General features: G+C 40.5%; 1 protein-coding gene across 4 annotated transcripts in view; it reads right to left on the bottom strand.

The window, feature by feature from the left end:
* The window catches only part of ARNT2 (aryl hydrocarbon receptor nuclear translocator 2), a 97,492-nt gene that overhangs the window by 45,688 nt on the left and 36,020 nt on the right, over positions 1–15,784 (bottom strand). For all 4 annotated transcript variants that reach the window (XM_017805159.1, XM_017805160.1, XM_017805162.1 and 1 more), the window contains 2 exons: positions 15,264–15,477; positions 13,626–13,839 (listed from right to left, as the gene is read on the bottom strand). In XM_017805159.1, coding sequence (XP_017660648.1) covers positions 13,626–13,839; positions 15,264–15,477 — 428 coding nt within the window. The remainder of the gene's footprint in view (positions 1–13,625; positions 13,840–15,263; positions 15,478–15,784) is intronic.

The following is a 15,784-nucleotide window of genomic DNA, read 5'->3' as shown; positions in this document are numbered from 1 at the left end:
CACTACAGCCCCCATCCAGAAGGCAGTGTTGCTTCAACCTGTAATAAAACCAGTTGTCCTCAGAGCAGGAACCTGCTGTGTGATCCAGGAACCTGATGTCAGCTGTCATGACAGGAAAGGGCTGTCAGAGGGGGCCACAGAGGTGAGGACAATGAGCAAGTGATTCATTATTTGGGTAAAATTAGAGAGGCCATATAAAACTCTTCCCTCTAAAGAGGTAAGTTGGTAGCAGATTCAAGGAATGAGGATACATGCCAGAAACATTCCCTGCAGGGTGTTTTCAAAGATGCTCTAAAACCACTCTCATGATGATCAGGGGGACAAATGTTCATATTGGCACCGATACATCCCTTGCGTGTGCAAACAGTGACCGGATTATGCACAGACCTTCCCCTTTTGGACCTCCAATTGCTACTGTGAATGTTCAAACACGTTTTCTGTGCTTGCAGTGTTTGAGATGAACCTAAGCCAAGGATTGGCCCAGGCCTACTGAAGTTCATGGGGTTTCAAATCTGGGAGTTTGGCTCAAATCCACTTTTACACAATAGCACCAGCCTGTTAGAAAATTTGTTACTCCGTGTTTATGCACTGCATGCTAAGGTTTATAGCCTCGTAATCAAACACAGTCTGTTCTTTGTTACTTTTTTCATTTCTTTCTCTTTTTTTTGGTGGATTCGAAACTCCCATAAACTTCAACACCTAATTCCACCACAAATGCTTTCTCTGCTGGAGTTCTAGTTCTAAGAATCCTTCAGTCTGTAACCAGAAGGAAGAGTTGCTACATAAGGACATTCTTCTGCAAAAATTTCAGTGCCAGTTGAAATGACTGCCTCTAAAAACAGGCATATGGTGCTCACATCCAGTTTGCAGCACGGAAACACCCAGCTTACAGAGATGAGATGAAATTTGCTTTGGCCTCGTGCACAAAAATACTATTGGCAAAGTACAAGATACAATTTTCCATTTCCCTCTAACTCATGAGTACATGGACTGCTGTCCTGCACAGAATCTTGGACCTGATAAGGAAACAGTCTGAATGAATATGTGGAGTCTCACCTTGCCCTCAATATCTTCAGCAACCCAGCAAATTTCACTCTCTACATGATAATGTCTTGTCTTACAAAGAACAAGTTAGATATTTCATAATTCTTCTCAGCCACCAGATTGTCCACATATTTCTTTCCAGGCAAAATAAAATAAAGGATAAACTAAGTTTGGTTTGGACAAGATAACAAAAGATAACTTTGTGTTCATCAAAAATACTCCACAGGCTGCTCAAGGAAGACAAACAGAACACAGGAATACTGAACCCAAAAATCCTTATGAAAACTAAAAACATCTTTATCTTAGTATAAAACCGGAAAAAGCAAGACAGGGATGCAGGAAAACAAGAGGAAATAATTAAAAATAAAAACAAAGCGATGGTCAAGGTACTGTTGCTTCTGAACACAGCTTCAAATGCAAGCTCACCCTCAAACTGAAGGGTCAGACAACAAAGGACTTCTACGGTGATGGTCTATTAGTACATTAAGTCTTTATAAATTAGTAGCAAAGATCAGCTGAAAGATGACTGTTCTCAACTAAAAGAGTTTGTAGAGAATCAAGATACAGGTCAGTGCTTGGAACAAACAATCAAGTTCAAGAAAACAAGGTGAAACCTTTTTAAGCTTTCATTTATCAGTTTACACCTGTGCACTGACTAGAGCTGAACATTCAGCTTTACACTGACTGAGGTGCTCAGCTGACAAAGTCCCTCTTGAAAGCAAGAGAGACATTATGAATACATGAAGAAAATGTCTTCAGTAAGATTAAATAGCCTAAATTTGATCAACTTATGTTAAATTACTCTTGATAAGCTTATGACAGAGCGATTATTCTGCATTAATTCAACAATAAAACAAAATAAAAATCTTTACAAATGTACAGCCTTAAAACTGTAAGGGATACAATTTTATCTCCTGTTCAATGCAGCTCAGCAACTGCTTTAAGCTCTATTAAGTTTAATAAATATACATCTACCCTGTGGATCCCAACATAAAAAAAGTTATAGATGATGATACAAGAATACATTAAGAATCACAATTGCAATGCAAACACCTTTCAGGAACTCACATTTACATAAACTAGATTCTAGAAGCTCACAATATACAAATAAGATAATATACACATAAAAACCCCTCAAAACCCCAAAAGAACCATGGACAGTCTTTCTTTCAGCATTTTAGGGTTTATTATTTACATAAAGGCAATGCTCATAAATGCAAAGACCTATCTACCACGCACATACACACACTGGAGCACACAGTCTCTGTCCTGAAAGCCCAAGTCCCTGCCCTACAAATATCAAGGTATTTACTGTAGGGTTGGTGAGACTGAGAGCAACTGCCAGAGCTCGGAAATAGGCTGCAGGGCATTCAAATATCCTCTATAAAAAGGAAAACAGAGCATCCCTTCAGCATCACACCACCACATATGTGGAGTGAATCCACCAAACAATACAATATTAACAAAACTGTACCAATAAAAAGTGCATGTCTCTGCCCCCTCATTGAAAAGAAAACAAACACATGAGGAATAGAAATAGCCTGAACGCTCAAAACAACAGAGGAGCTTAAGACCATCCTAACTTAAAATTACAGACTAAGGGTAGAACCACATGATTGGCACCAGTTACCCTGTGCACCTACAACCAGCACTGATTTTACAGCGGGACTCCCTTGATTACATCAAGGTTACAGTGCAGATCCCACAGGCAATGCCCACCCAAAACCTGTTGTTTATTGTAACACCACTCCTTCATATTTGCTGATTAGTTAATGGTCTTTTAAATCTTTGACAAAAAAGACACCAATTCTTGAACATTTAAAACACATTGAGAGGCTATGAAGAATGCACAGTTCTTGAAATTAAGAGCCTGATGAGGTTGTTTTCCCTGAACAAATTTGCTAACTCGTGATGCTCATCTCGTTCACAAATAAGCCCAGCGTGCAGACACTGGCACTCCCCACAACACTCCTTCCCCAGCACCAGACACAGCACCACGACGTGGGACTGTGGCCAGGGATTGGGATGATGCAGAGCAGATGGGCTTGGAACAGGCAGCAGGCTCTGCTCTTTCATACTTTGGATTCGTGTACGTACAGTCTTAATTCACATGTGGAAAGGGTCTGTTCTCCAGACTGTCTCCCCTGTGGTGCAGGAGCTCCTGGGTTCTGCTTGGAAGGTGTCTGGTAGCACAAGTCACCACTTACTGGTATCACAGCATTTACAGACCACAATCACAACTCCAATCTCTGGTTTATAGGAAAGTCAGGACATCGCACGGGGTGAGGGGATAGGGATGAAAACAACAGTGGACGTGTTCCTATCATGTGGAGATGGTTGATGCAATTTAAATCTTTCCTGATTCTTAAGCTAAAGGAAGGTAGGTCTAGATTAGATATAAGGAAGAAATTCTTCACTATGAGGGTGGTGAAACCCTGGCACAGGTTGTCCCATCCTGGGGCAGACATCCCATCCCTGGAAGTGTTCAAGGCCAGGCTGGATAGAGATTTGAGCAACCTGGTCTAGTGGAAGATGTTCCTGCCCACGGCAAGGAGGTTGGAACTAGATGATCCTTAAGGCCTTTCCAACCAAAACTATTCCATGATTATAAATATAAACCATCAAAGCTCAGTCTCCTCACTAGTCTAGCTTCTCAGGGGGATTATTTGAACCTCTCTAAATATGTTAAGGTTTACATCATCTAATTGCAAAAGGCGTTGTATAAGCATTAGAGTCAAGTTATGACATTCTTACAATAGAATGAAGAGTTGATCCAATCAACAGCAAAGTTAAAAAAAAAATAAAAGAAGTAGTAATGCAATAGAAATGCAGCTATTTTTAAATATCTGTCTATCTCCTACTTACCAACTGGAGACACTGACCCACAAAGGGAGAATTGAAAAGCTTTCTCACCCCCTCTTGTTTTTCAATAAGAAACCCCTCATGTTACACAGCTGTTTGCTTAATACAACTTGTTATTATAAAAGCTCACAAGACCAAAAGGTCTCTGCTGTGCCTGCCTTCATGTTTGACTAACCAGTCTGCATCGTGTCATTCTCCACAGTGCTGGGCAAATATGCATCATTTTAATTAAATTAAAAAGGAAACTATGTGCTCTTTTGAGCCTTGCTATTGAGTTAATTTTGAGGGACTATCTGAAGGGATAGTGTTACAGATCACATGCATGCTGATGGACCTGGAAAAACTGGACACTGAAAAAGTGAACAAATAACTTTCAACATATGCTTTGAATTAAGTTATAACACCAAAAAAAAAAAAACAAAAAAAAAAAACAAAAAACCAACTCATAAAACATTTTAAGAACTAAATGTATTTTGAACTCTCGAGAATGGTTACCTTATGTATGGGAAACAATCAGTGTACTAATGAAAATAGTTTATAGAAGCCCATATAGATGTATAAGCTCCCCCTAGACATAAACACAGGGCATCTATCTCTGTTTCCAGTTCCCTACCTGTAAAATGGGTCAATGATCCTTTCTTTTTTCATCGTTGCATAGTTCATTTAAACCTTAGCAGCAGCAGCAGCTTTATTGTGCTATAGGTTCATACAAGCCCTGACTTGGCCACGCTCTGATCTTTGCAGGTACTTTCAGGCTCAGTCCCTAAACAAATACACACAACAAAGCTCGTGGTTCAATGAGCTGGGCAGCTGGGGTAGCACTTCTGTTACAAATACCATATCAGATGTCTTTGAAGGAAAGACTGAGCTGGAGAAAACTATGATACAAAGGCCTGCCTGTGATCCAAGATACAAATGGCTCCTCAAAAGACAGTCAGACCTTCTGTAACTAGAAAAAGGATGTAAAACCCTAGAAACTCCAAAGTACCATCAGCAGATACTCCCAGGACAGGACAGCTATCCAAAATAACACTGAAATACGTAATTGATTCTTTTGCCATTCACAGTTGCATAATAAATCAATATATAAAGGTTGTAAGTAGCTTTTAAATTAACCTATTTGTTTCACTTGAATGCTCAGCAAGAAGCTTTACTGAAAAACCCTTCTGCCAAAAAAGCTTCAGCTCCTGGCATTCCGTATTATTTGTACTTCATTATCAAACTCAAATAACTGGGATTTATGCTTATTAGTAAACACTAGTATTGTCTGGTTCTGAAATCTGGCTGTGGTGACACACCACGGAATAGTCCATTAGAGGAAATAAATACTGACCACAAGATGACTTTGTAAGATGTTTTGCTGCGGACAGAATGAAATTGAAACACATGAGAGGGAAAGAGAGGAAGGAGAAAAAGGCCCAAGGATGTTGTCTGGCTGTTTTTATAGGCTACTTCTTTAGCTCAATTAAAATAAGGTTTGTGAGGCAAAACGTCATTGTAAGTTTTAACTCTCTTCCTGAAGACTCGAGACACTTAAAAATCACATGCAAAAGTCTCCACGCTATGAAAATACAAAGAAGAATGTTTGATGACATAAGTTCAGATTTAAGGTGCTACAACAAAACCGATCAAACCACAGAAAACTGCCAGTGGGCCACGTTCCCACTCCGGGTATGCGCTGCCACACAGGAGGCTTTTCCCTCCCTGCAGCTCCGTGCAGGGTACCAGTGAGGAGCAAGTGAGTCTCAACAGGCTGGTGGAAGGCCAGGGAAGGATCAAAGACTGTGGAATTCCTGCCTCTGCTCTCTCAGTATTATGAAACAGTTGAGCCTCAGGTAAGGACAGAGAGATGACAGCAGCATGAGGTAAAACAATTATTCCCCTTTTGAAGCAAGTGGGTGGAATACTACCACACACATGAGGCACTCCTCCTCCCTGTGCCTCCCCAGGCTGTTGCTACAACTCATCATATAATAATAAAATATTTTAGTGCATCATATTAACTGCATTGAGACAACACAACATTTAAATGAGGCTAAAGGAAAAGCTCCTGCTCCACAGGGAGATGTTAAGGCTAATACTGCACCCTCCCAGCATCTGTGGAGCTGCCATCAAAGAACAGAAACACCTGAGATTTACAGCAGGTTGCAAGCAGGGCCAGTGCCAAAATGTTCCAAGATGCACACTTGGACTGCTTTGTTGGCGATGTGTTAACCAAAGAAGTTGGTCAAGTATTTGTAAAACACTGGTATTTTTCAAAGGGGGTAAAAAAAAATATCATCAACTTCACATATCTCATCGTGTTTAACTAAACAGAGCAGGTTGAATAAATATTGAACATTAAAAAAGTACCCACCACCCTTGAAACCCAGCAACTGAAAATGATCCTGTCCAACATCTGTGACAACAGACCAAAGTACGTGGCAGTTTCCAAGTGAGAAACTGAAGACTGAAAGAAATAGTGACCGCAAAACCCACTTGCACATGCATGTCCAAATACCTGAAAATTCACCCTAAAAGCATTCCCTAATGCTAATCAGGTGTAATAAGTTTGCCTCAGAGTACAAGGCTAAAACTGCTTCCTTATTTTGGTAAAAGCATGTACTGACCTCTTTAAACCACCATTATAATTACCAAAGTAATTTAAAAAAAAATGTGACTTATTATCACTGGTTTTCCTTCCAGCACTTTCCACCCAAATGGAATGTGTCAGCACCAGGGATACCACTGGGTCACTGTGTTTGTGTAGGAGTTGCTTTTTGAACTGTTTTATACATAGCTGGCTTCTCCCAACATTAGGGATTTTTTTTTCCCTCCAGGAACAGTCCTAGAGACCAAAGGAAAACAAAATTCTCTTGGAATGTTTGAGAGATTAAATGTACCATACATTTAAAATATGACCATTTGAAAGTACTGATTTTTTGAGAGCAGACTGGGTTTTTCTCATTTCTGTGTTATTGTCTAGTGTGTGACAGGGCAGGAATGGCACTCTTAAGATGCTGTACAGTCACAGGTTCCCTGTTTCTGCTCCTAAGTACTTACTGCACTAATGCATTTCCTTGCAAACAGAATGGGGATTGAGGAAGCAGAACATTCATTTCCTCCATTCTACATTTAAGAAACCTGTCAGATGAACAGACTAAAGCTGAAAATCCATGAACTCCTATGCTTGGCACTGCCCAAGTTCAAAGGTCATATGGCTGGCACTGTGACTTTCCTGCTATGGGAACAAACAGTCCACAAAAATGTGGGCAGATTTTTTGCTTTGGAACAATAGGACAGCAATGGGCTGGTGTGTGTGGAAAGTCTCACCTCTGAAACATCCTCTTCACTCTCCGCAATGCCAGTGGGACCACATAACTTTACTGAAAAACAGGTATCACATGATGATTTGATAGCTGTCAACAACAAGCCAAATCTCTTCCAAGATTTCACACTTAAAAGATGCCTTGCCAAAACTGGCTTTTTCTACAGTAAAAACAGAATGAAATTTGAAATATTCTGTTCACAATCACTCATATATATTCTATACATGGCAGTATGTTTCAGGAATTGTTCCCTCTTTTTTCAGGGCAACTACAGTGTTGAAGCTTCTGTTTTCCAAAATCTCTATTCCCTTCCACTGCAGGTGCAATAATCCTGGCACAGCTGTCTCCAGCCTCCACTCTCCTAAGGAATAAAGTGGGGGCCATGTGGGTACGTGTGTGCGTGGGTAGGTGGAAAATCCCATAAAATATTGAGTCAAGTCTCAGACAGTTCTGCAGAGACATAAAAGAATTCAGGACATCTCATATAATGTCTGTGGAAACTTTCTCTCCTCCCCATCCCACCAGCTTTGCTCCACGTTGTTTACTGGATGTCTGCTCATCTTCATCCTACAGGTTGTGGTGCTTCATGGACATTCCGTGAAAAGAGCTGATGAGGAACCATTGTTTTATCCTGGGATATAAAGCACAAGTAGCTATTAATCTCTCTATAAACGAAATATTATACAACTCATTCCCTACCTGCCCAGAAGGCAACTATCATACTGGGTCAGTTATCCTGTGCTAAGATGTTAAAATCGAAAATACTGAGATCTGCTTTTAATTCTCTGTTCTCTTACTTCCTAAGCTGCTGGGCTGGGCACATTTCAGAGACAGATGGTTCTTCAGGGTTCATGTACTTAAAAGAGTTCACAGACAGAAGTAAAAAAAAAAAAATAAAGAAATCAAGTGCTGTCAGTTGAAACCGCCCTTTACACGCAGAGTACCTTTCTGATGCATGAACCTCTGATAAATGTGCTCTTCAGAACCAAAGGTTAGAGAACAAAGTCCCAAAGGAGCTTTATGACAGCTCCTTGTTTTGCTGACTGTCTCAGCAAGGACACATTTCTCTGAAAAAAGGGTTTGTTTGGGTTTTTTTCCATTTTTTTTCAAGGAGCGTTAAGAGCTCTGGGTAGAAAAGCATCAATCTTTGACAAGTATCTTAATGTCTACAAAAGACATGGGGAAGACAGAGCTTCTGACAATATATTATTGGTATAAAATTTTTGGCATAAAAGCCTACAATAGAATAGACTTTTTTACCATTTTTTTTTAATAAATAGGCTGATCCAACTTTTAAGTGGATCTGGAGAAGCTAATAATGTGACTTGCTAATATAGTGCAGAAGTCACCCCATTAATTGTTTTGATAATATATTACTTTTCCATTAGATGTGAGTTTTACTGTTACTGATGATGACATTTAAGGCATGACAGAATTATATTTGCCTGGGCTGAGTTTCTGGTCATGCCTCAAGTCAGCCTTTGAATTTCTTTTGAGAATTTTACATGTGAAGCCAAATAGGAGTCTCATCCAGCTCTTCTCTGTATCAGCTGGAGTTCTAAATAATTCATGGAAAGTCAGAGTTCAAATCACATTTGCATTTACTTGGCTGGCTGTCAATATGAGAACCACCCCCTCTCTTCTAAGAAAGATCATGCAGAAATCAGAGTTGGAAAACTGACATGGGAGTATAAGGCAGCTCACAGCATAAAAATCATGTGCCGATTTTCAGGAAGAGTATCTCTTGCAGAGAGAAGTTATCCCTAATCTTCTCTTTCACATGGTTATCTACCATTTGTTGAGCACTTCCCATCTGTTCAGTGCTGTGGAAAGCTTTACTTTGCTTCTCCACTGGTGAGCTCCTGGTCTCTGGCACTGCCCTCTTTCAAGTTGAACACCATTTTTCTCATTTTTACACACAATTTGACTCTATCTACAACATCTGCATTTTGTGGCTGTGTCTACAAACTGCTTGGTAACAGAGCTTTGCAGTTGGACAGAAAACTGCATGTGGTGAAATATCACTGCAAGACAACACATTATTTGAAGGTTCTGCAAGACAGGTTCCCCAATCCAAATCTCTGCTTGTATAACATGGAGTGATGTTTCCATAACATACACAAACCACAGCAAATTGTCACAAAATGCTCTTTTCTTCTCAAAAGGTACCTATCAGCTCAGTTTTTTCTGTGGTCAGTCACCATTTCCGTCATAAAGTTCTACTTTTTTGCACTTATAACATATGGCAATAAAAGATCATGCCAAGACTAAACTTGGCATACAAGTTCTGTCCAGAAGTAACCTCAATTAATCTTTTTCAGCTAGCAAGTGAAGTGACTTAGTCATCTTTAAATCAGTTGAAAATGAAAACTGTAAAAGTTCTGGTTCTAATAATTTTCTTGCAGTCATGGGTCCACACTTTCAGCACCTCTTAACTGTTCAGCTGAAGCAGTTTGCAAGGACACCTTCTGAACCCAAATGTCCTGAGGAGGCTTTGTGCCACGCATATGCTGCTCCCTGCCTTGCCCTAGCATAGAGAGTGAGGTTGAAGGCAGATGTTATAGCTCAATTTCTACATGCTGTCCTACCTGGAGCTCAGAATCGAAGATAACCTCAGAGCTGAAGGTAACAAACTTGGGTGTTTCCCATTTGCACCACTGGAGATGCTGGGTGCAAGAACAGGGATCTCACAGCCTTGACAAGCACATCTCAGACGTATCACGGAATCACTTGGGAGTATTTCCAGGCAACCATACAAAGACATCTATATTCATCACTCTACTCTTTCATTACCTGCTTATGGAGAACTAGACTCGTAGAAATCAGTCTTGCAAAGTGCTCTGGAACACTGTATTTTAACAGGACAGTCTACTACAATACTTGCTCAGACATTTTTTTACAAGTAAATGTAGCAGAGGAATTCTTTGAAAGTGTTTTTTCTCTGCACTTCAACCTAAGTTCTGTCTGTTCTCTGCACCATTAGAGATTTGGTGTCTGTTTAGAGGCTCTCGCTTGCACCAGGACTGAGCCTGCATCTGAACCCAATATCCACCAAGCTCCACCAGTGCATCCTAAGGCAAAGAGGTCTTTGCTAATGGATTCTCCTGTGGGATCTGATCTTCATCCATATTTGAAGTCATTTGTTTTGCCATCTGCGTATTTCCAAGAACAAAGAGGAAAAATGAATTATCACTTTGCATATCTGCCCCATTCTGATTAATCAGGCACATGACACATGTAAAGACTTTTTAGGAGTACTATTTGTTGCTATCATCAAGCCTCAGTTGCTCTCTTTTCCAGAGCATTTCAAACCTTGCACACACTTCACAGTTCAGCTTTCCTGTTGCTACAATGTGTTAGCAATTAACATACAACAAACAAGCAGTCAATTGTTCCATTTCCAGGGAATAAAATCTCCAAGGGCACAAAATGAAATAGAAACTATGCATCCTTCCCCATAATCCTAAGAGTTTAACAAAGAGCAAGCAATTAACTCCCCAAACACACTATGTGGTTGAGGCCACAGTTAAACAGCCACTTCAATCTGACATAAATTTTTACAGCTCCTGAAGTCCTGTCTTCTCCTTATCCTTAACTATTCACTTCCCGCTTTTCCTTGGTGTTAGCACTCTTCAGAGTTCAAGAACCCCCGTGATAAGGTGGGCCAGAGAGCTGTCTCTACCAAAACCAAGGGTTTTTAGCTTAGTTTAGCTTTCAGCTGGGCCCTTGATGTGACTCATTGTAGTACCACATAAATGCCAAGGGAGAGGGTGAGATGAGGTGAGGATTGCATAAGCTGTGTGACTGCCAAAGAAATGCTCATGTGAGCACAGCCCCAGTCCCAGTCTTACTCCTGGGGGCAGAAATGTGAGCAGGAGCCTCCTTTCTCCACAGGCTTGTTCTCTGTCGCTCCCCTTTGGCAGTGGCAGCCTCCCAAGTTCTCAGGGTCTGCAGTGGCTTCTCTGGGTAGCAGGATTGCTAAGAGGTGCTGGGAAAATCCCAGCAATACAGCACTAATGATCAGCACTTGTAACAAGACAAATATAACCAAAGGACACTGCTCCAATCTGCTGCAAGGCAAGTGAAGTTTCTCCTTTGTCAAGATGCTGTCACTGCTTCTCCAGATCAAGGGCTGAAGGAGAAGGTTATAGAGCTGAGAAAATGGACCCTGAGAAGACGAGGAAGAGAGCAAAATTAAAAATAATAACATATTGTTACACTTCCATTTGAAAATCTTTTCCCTAAGCAGATCCTGTCCTCCACAGCCAGGGGTCACTAAAAGATGAGGATTTTCCTGCTGCCTGAAGTGAATTTGACTTTGAGCAAGAAAAATGTCAAATGCAGCTGACTGGCTAGTGGTTTCCATCTCTTTCAAACTCTGCATTGCCCTTTGTTCTGCATGAAACATGACTTTTAAAAGCCCAGGGAAACTTGGGGGCTGCCTAAATGGTTTAATAAACACTAACTTAAAGGAAGTGCATTTGCCTACTTGACTTCTTTCAAAATGTCTCTAAGGCACAGATAATTTCAGGTCACCACAATGCTTCAGTTAGTACCTGTTACAAAGCAGCTACTCTCAGTATGATCTGTGTTACAGGAAGAAAAGTGCAACTAGCTGAATGCACTCTAGAATCACCTTTCTCCCAGAAAGGTATCTCAAAGGAGCAAGAGTAAAACGCTGAAGTCCTGCTGCATGCTGTTTATAAACAAACTGAGGCTGGACTGACAGCCCTTACAGAAGACTGCTTCTCTTACTTAATGGTACCTTATGGAATCAAGGAAATACAAGTTTAATATAATAAATCTAGAGCTTTCTGTTTATCTATATGCTCCACAGACTGACAGAACTACTAGTATAGCTGGTGTACTTCACCAGCCATATCTTTAAATCAAAACTACTCAAAAAGTTAAACAGGCAACCCTGCTTTCCTCACACTGGGAAAATGTTCAGCTGTCCGTGTACACCAGATTTATAGGTCTCCTGTGTCAATCTGACAACTCCAAAAGACTCAGGCAGGGAAAAGATTTAGCTCTATAAATACTATTGATCTCTTTCCACTGGCTACAGATGAATTTAGTGTAAATGAAAAGCACATAGCTAAGGCTGGAAAAATACAGAGTTGGGTTTTCAGAAGTGCTCTGCATCTGTCTAGTCCTCCTCTAGTTTGAGCAGGTTAAGTCCCATAACTCAGCACTTCTGGAAGTCAAAACATGACTTCACTGAGGCTTCTTGGAGGAAGATGGTACGTACACTAAGATGTATTACAGGTTACAGAATAAAAACAGAGGTTGTGCTCCTTTGCAAGTCTCGTGGTATGAAACTCCGCTGTTTTGCCCTGCACAGGTTTCCCTAACTGTTCACTTGGTTTTGATCCATCTGGATTTTCACCACAGAATTTTGCTTTGAGCTTACAATGTGAATACATGAAAGTTCTGCCAAAACCACATCACATTCAAACCACAGGAAATCATGAATTTGGCACTGTTTTGACATGGAAGCTGTAAACAGTGTGCAGGTTCACTCAGAAGTGGATCACTGTTCTTTGAGTTATGAAACACAACAAAACTTCCAGCAAACCAGGTCAGAATTCTTAACTACTAAAGCAAAGAGAAAATATGTGACTTTTGCATGGATCAGGATTTTGTTAAATATTATCCCCTAGATTTTTTCCTTTAGCTATAAACATAATATGTGGATAATAAAAAGAGAAGTTGGGTTCCCTCCTTTCCAAGTTTGAGTTAAACCAGGATTTAGCTAATTCTCATAGCTATAACATACACATATCCTATTCAAAATGAGGTATTTTCCTATTGGCAGCTTTGAGCATGATGTAAAAGCCAGAGTTATAGTAGATATATGAATATGGTTTAGTTTTATGTGCAACATGACAGGTAATCAACTTACAGGTAACTTACTCCACTGCTATAGGAGCAAGTCTCCCATTTAAAATCCATTACATTTTCAGTTGCCAAACATTGGATTTTTTCCCCAGGATTCCAGTTAGCAAACCACAAGAAACTTTTACAAAAATGGAAAAGTCTGAAGTATGATTTTCAATTTCTAATCAAACACTGCCCTAAAGAAACATGTGTTTGTAAAGAAGTCACAAGTTCATTGAGGATAGAATGAAAACAACCTAGATTTCCAGACCAAGCCTGAGAACAATCCAGATTCCAAACCAGAAGTCTGAATGCAGAGCTATGTGAAGGTGGTTTGACTGAAGTCAAACAAATAGGGAGCAAAATGCAGTCACGCAAAAGAAGACTTATATTACTGCACTACCTGCAAGAAAACAGCTTAATCTTGCTGAATTTCATTTTTACCAGATTTTTAAACCAGGCATTCTGAACGTCGGGAAAAACCCTGCAGGGATCCATAACACACAGAGCCACACATCAGACGTATCTGACCTGTCATTGAGTTTTCGGATGTACACAGTTGCTCTCGCAGCTTTTCCACGTCGTCTGGGTGAACCTGCTCATACAAAGTGCTGCCAAACCACTCAGACTGAGGCTGGTTCAGCACAGGAGTCACAGAATCTGACACGTAGATCACTCTCCCCGTCTCAGCTGCAACTACAAACAGGAACCCATCTGCAGCCTCCAGGATAAGATGTTTCAGTTCCTTCCAAAGAAAGGATTTGATTAGAATGCCAGCATGAAAAGTGAATTAAATAAAACATCTGTCCCTGTCAAAGAACATTGTTTTCTTGCGATCTTATTAGCTGATCAAAACCTAGACTGAAATTTGCACTGTAGTGCTGATGTAAAAACACAACCAAACTTGTAGCAAGGCATAAACTGCCAATCTTAGTAACAAACAACACTTTGTTTTCCTTTATTGTCTTTCATGTGGTGATCATCCGGTGTACTTTTAGGAAAATCAAGCAACTAATACTCACTGCATATTGCATGATAGGCATCTAACATTATATACATATTAAAAAAAAAAGATATTTCAGAGTAAAAACAGAAGAAATGAACAGCTCTAACTCATATAGCAAATTCATTCCTTAATTAAATGCCCTGAATAATTTAATTGGAAAGAAACCAACAAGACTTTCTAGTTTGGTTTCCCCTGGCCCTTCTCAGGATGGGCTCCATTTGTAAATTAAACAGTCACTGGATAAAAGAAAGAAAGTGCAATGGGAACAAAGAAGGAATCCCCAGCCTCCTCTTCCATTAGGGGGCCTGAGCCACAATACAAGAAGGTTGTATCACTTCTTGCTTTCATTTTCCAGTCCATGCATATTAAGCCTCAGAGATCCAAAGAGTCTGAAGCAACCCTGTCTTTGTCCTTTTCTTTACATGGTCCCTTGCTCATCATCCTGGGTGATTCTGTCCTGAGACAACCACCAGAGATGCAGCACCCAGAGCCCTGAACCCACCTGGAGGCACAGTCCCTCCAGAAACACACTTCAGAAAAGCCAGAATAACTAGAGACATGAGCACTGAGAGGTCAGCAGCAGCTGCTGTCTCTCTAATGGAAAGCAGCATTGCCTCTGGCCATAACTTACATGTGTAAGTGCTTAAATCGTTTCAGCCCACAAAAATGCACATTACACCCATAGGACTTCAAAAACAATGGAGGTGGCAGGAATTTCAAATGCACTCAGTTAAACACAGTTTTCCTTCAAGCACTGGGTGCATCTCCCTTCTTCCATCAAAAATGTAACCAAGGAAGTACCTCGGCCAGTACAGATGGGATTCATCTCTGCCCAGTTCAGCTGCTGGGAATTTCACTGTTAAGACTAAACAATGTTTTTAACCTTCCTCTAACCCCGAGAGGGACAGACAGGTCTTTCCAGACTCATTTTTTAATTATTTTAGAGAATTTTTGTTAGGATGGGAAGAACTCAGACCTGGCGGTGAAAATTCCTTTCTGAGAGACAGCAAGTGCCTTGTTTTTCAGATAGACCTCAACAGTAAGAACGCCAATTTGCTTCTTCAAAGAGGAAGATCTGTCATAGAGTTAAGATCAAGTCCAAACGGTCACAAAAAACTGACTGTATTCACACCAGAGAAGACAGACATTTGTTGAAATTCTACCTGTTCTGTAAGAAATGAAGGCTTGTAAGCTCCATCAGTAGATTTGTTTCCAGTGCCCCTCATTGATTTCATGTGTGAAACAGCCATCCGAAGAATTGTCAGCTTGTCGGGCTTACGAGCCAAGGCGCTACAGGTGGGCACCATATCAGACAGCTCGGTGATGTACTGGGTCATCTTATTTCTCCTGCGCCTCTCGATTTCACTATGATTCTCCCTGAACATTTAAAGAAACACCAAACCAACAGAAAAGAGACATGAGCAGTGTAAGAATTCAAATTGGAGGTAACTAATCACGATAGTTTGCACTTCTTTTGCTGATTGCACCCCAGGAGAGCAAAGTCCTTTACAAAGCAAACCGCTATTATCCCCCCAGTTTACAGGCATAAAATCCAGGCCACAGACAGACAAATATGATTTGTTCATAGCTGTGAAAAGAACCCATATTTCTAATTATCGGCTTGTGACCTTAATCTCTTAACCAGCTTAATCTCCTTTGGCTTAAGGACAAAAATGAAGTAGAA

Source organism: Lepidothrix coronata, unplaced genomic scaffold (genome assembly GCF_001604755.1).
Source record: "Lepidothrix coronata isolate B3197 unplaced genomic scaffold, Lepidothrix_coronata-1.0 Scaffold11, whole genome shotgun sequence".
NCBI lineage: Eukaryota > Metazoa > Chordata > Aves > Passeriformes > Pipridae > Lepidothrix > Lepidothrix coronata.
The sequence above is the reverse complement of the archived record's forward strand: the minus strand, read 5'-3'. Positions and strand labels throughout refer to the sequence as shown.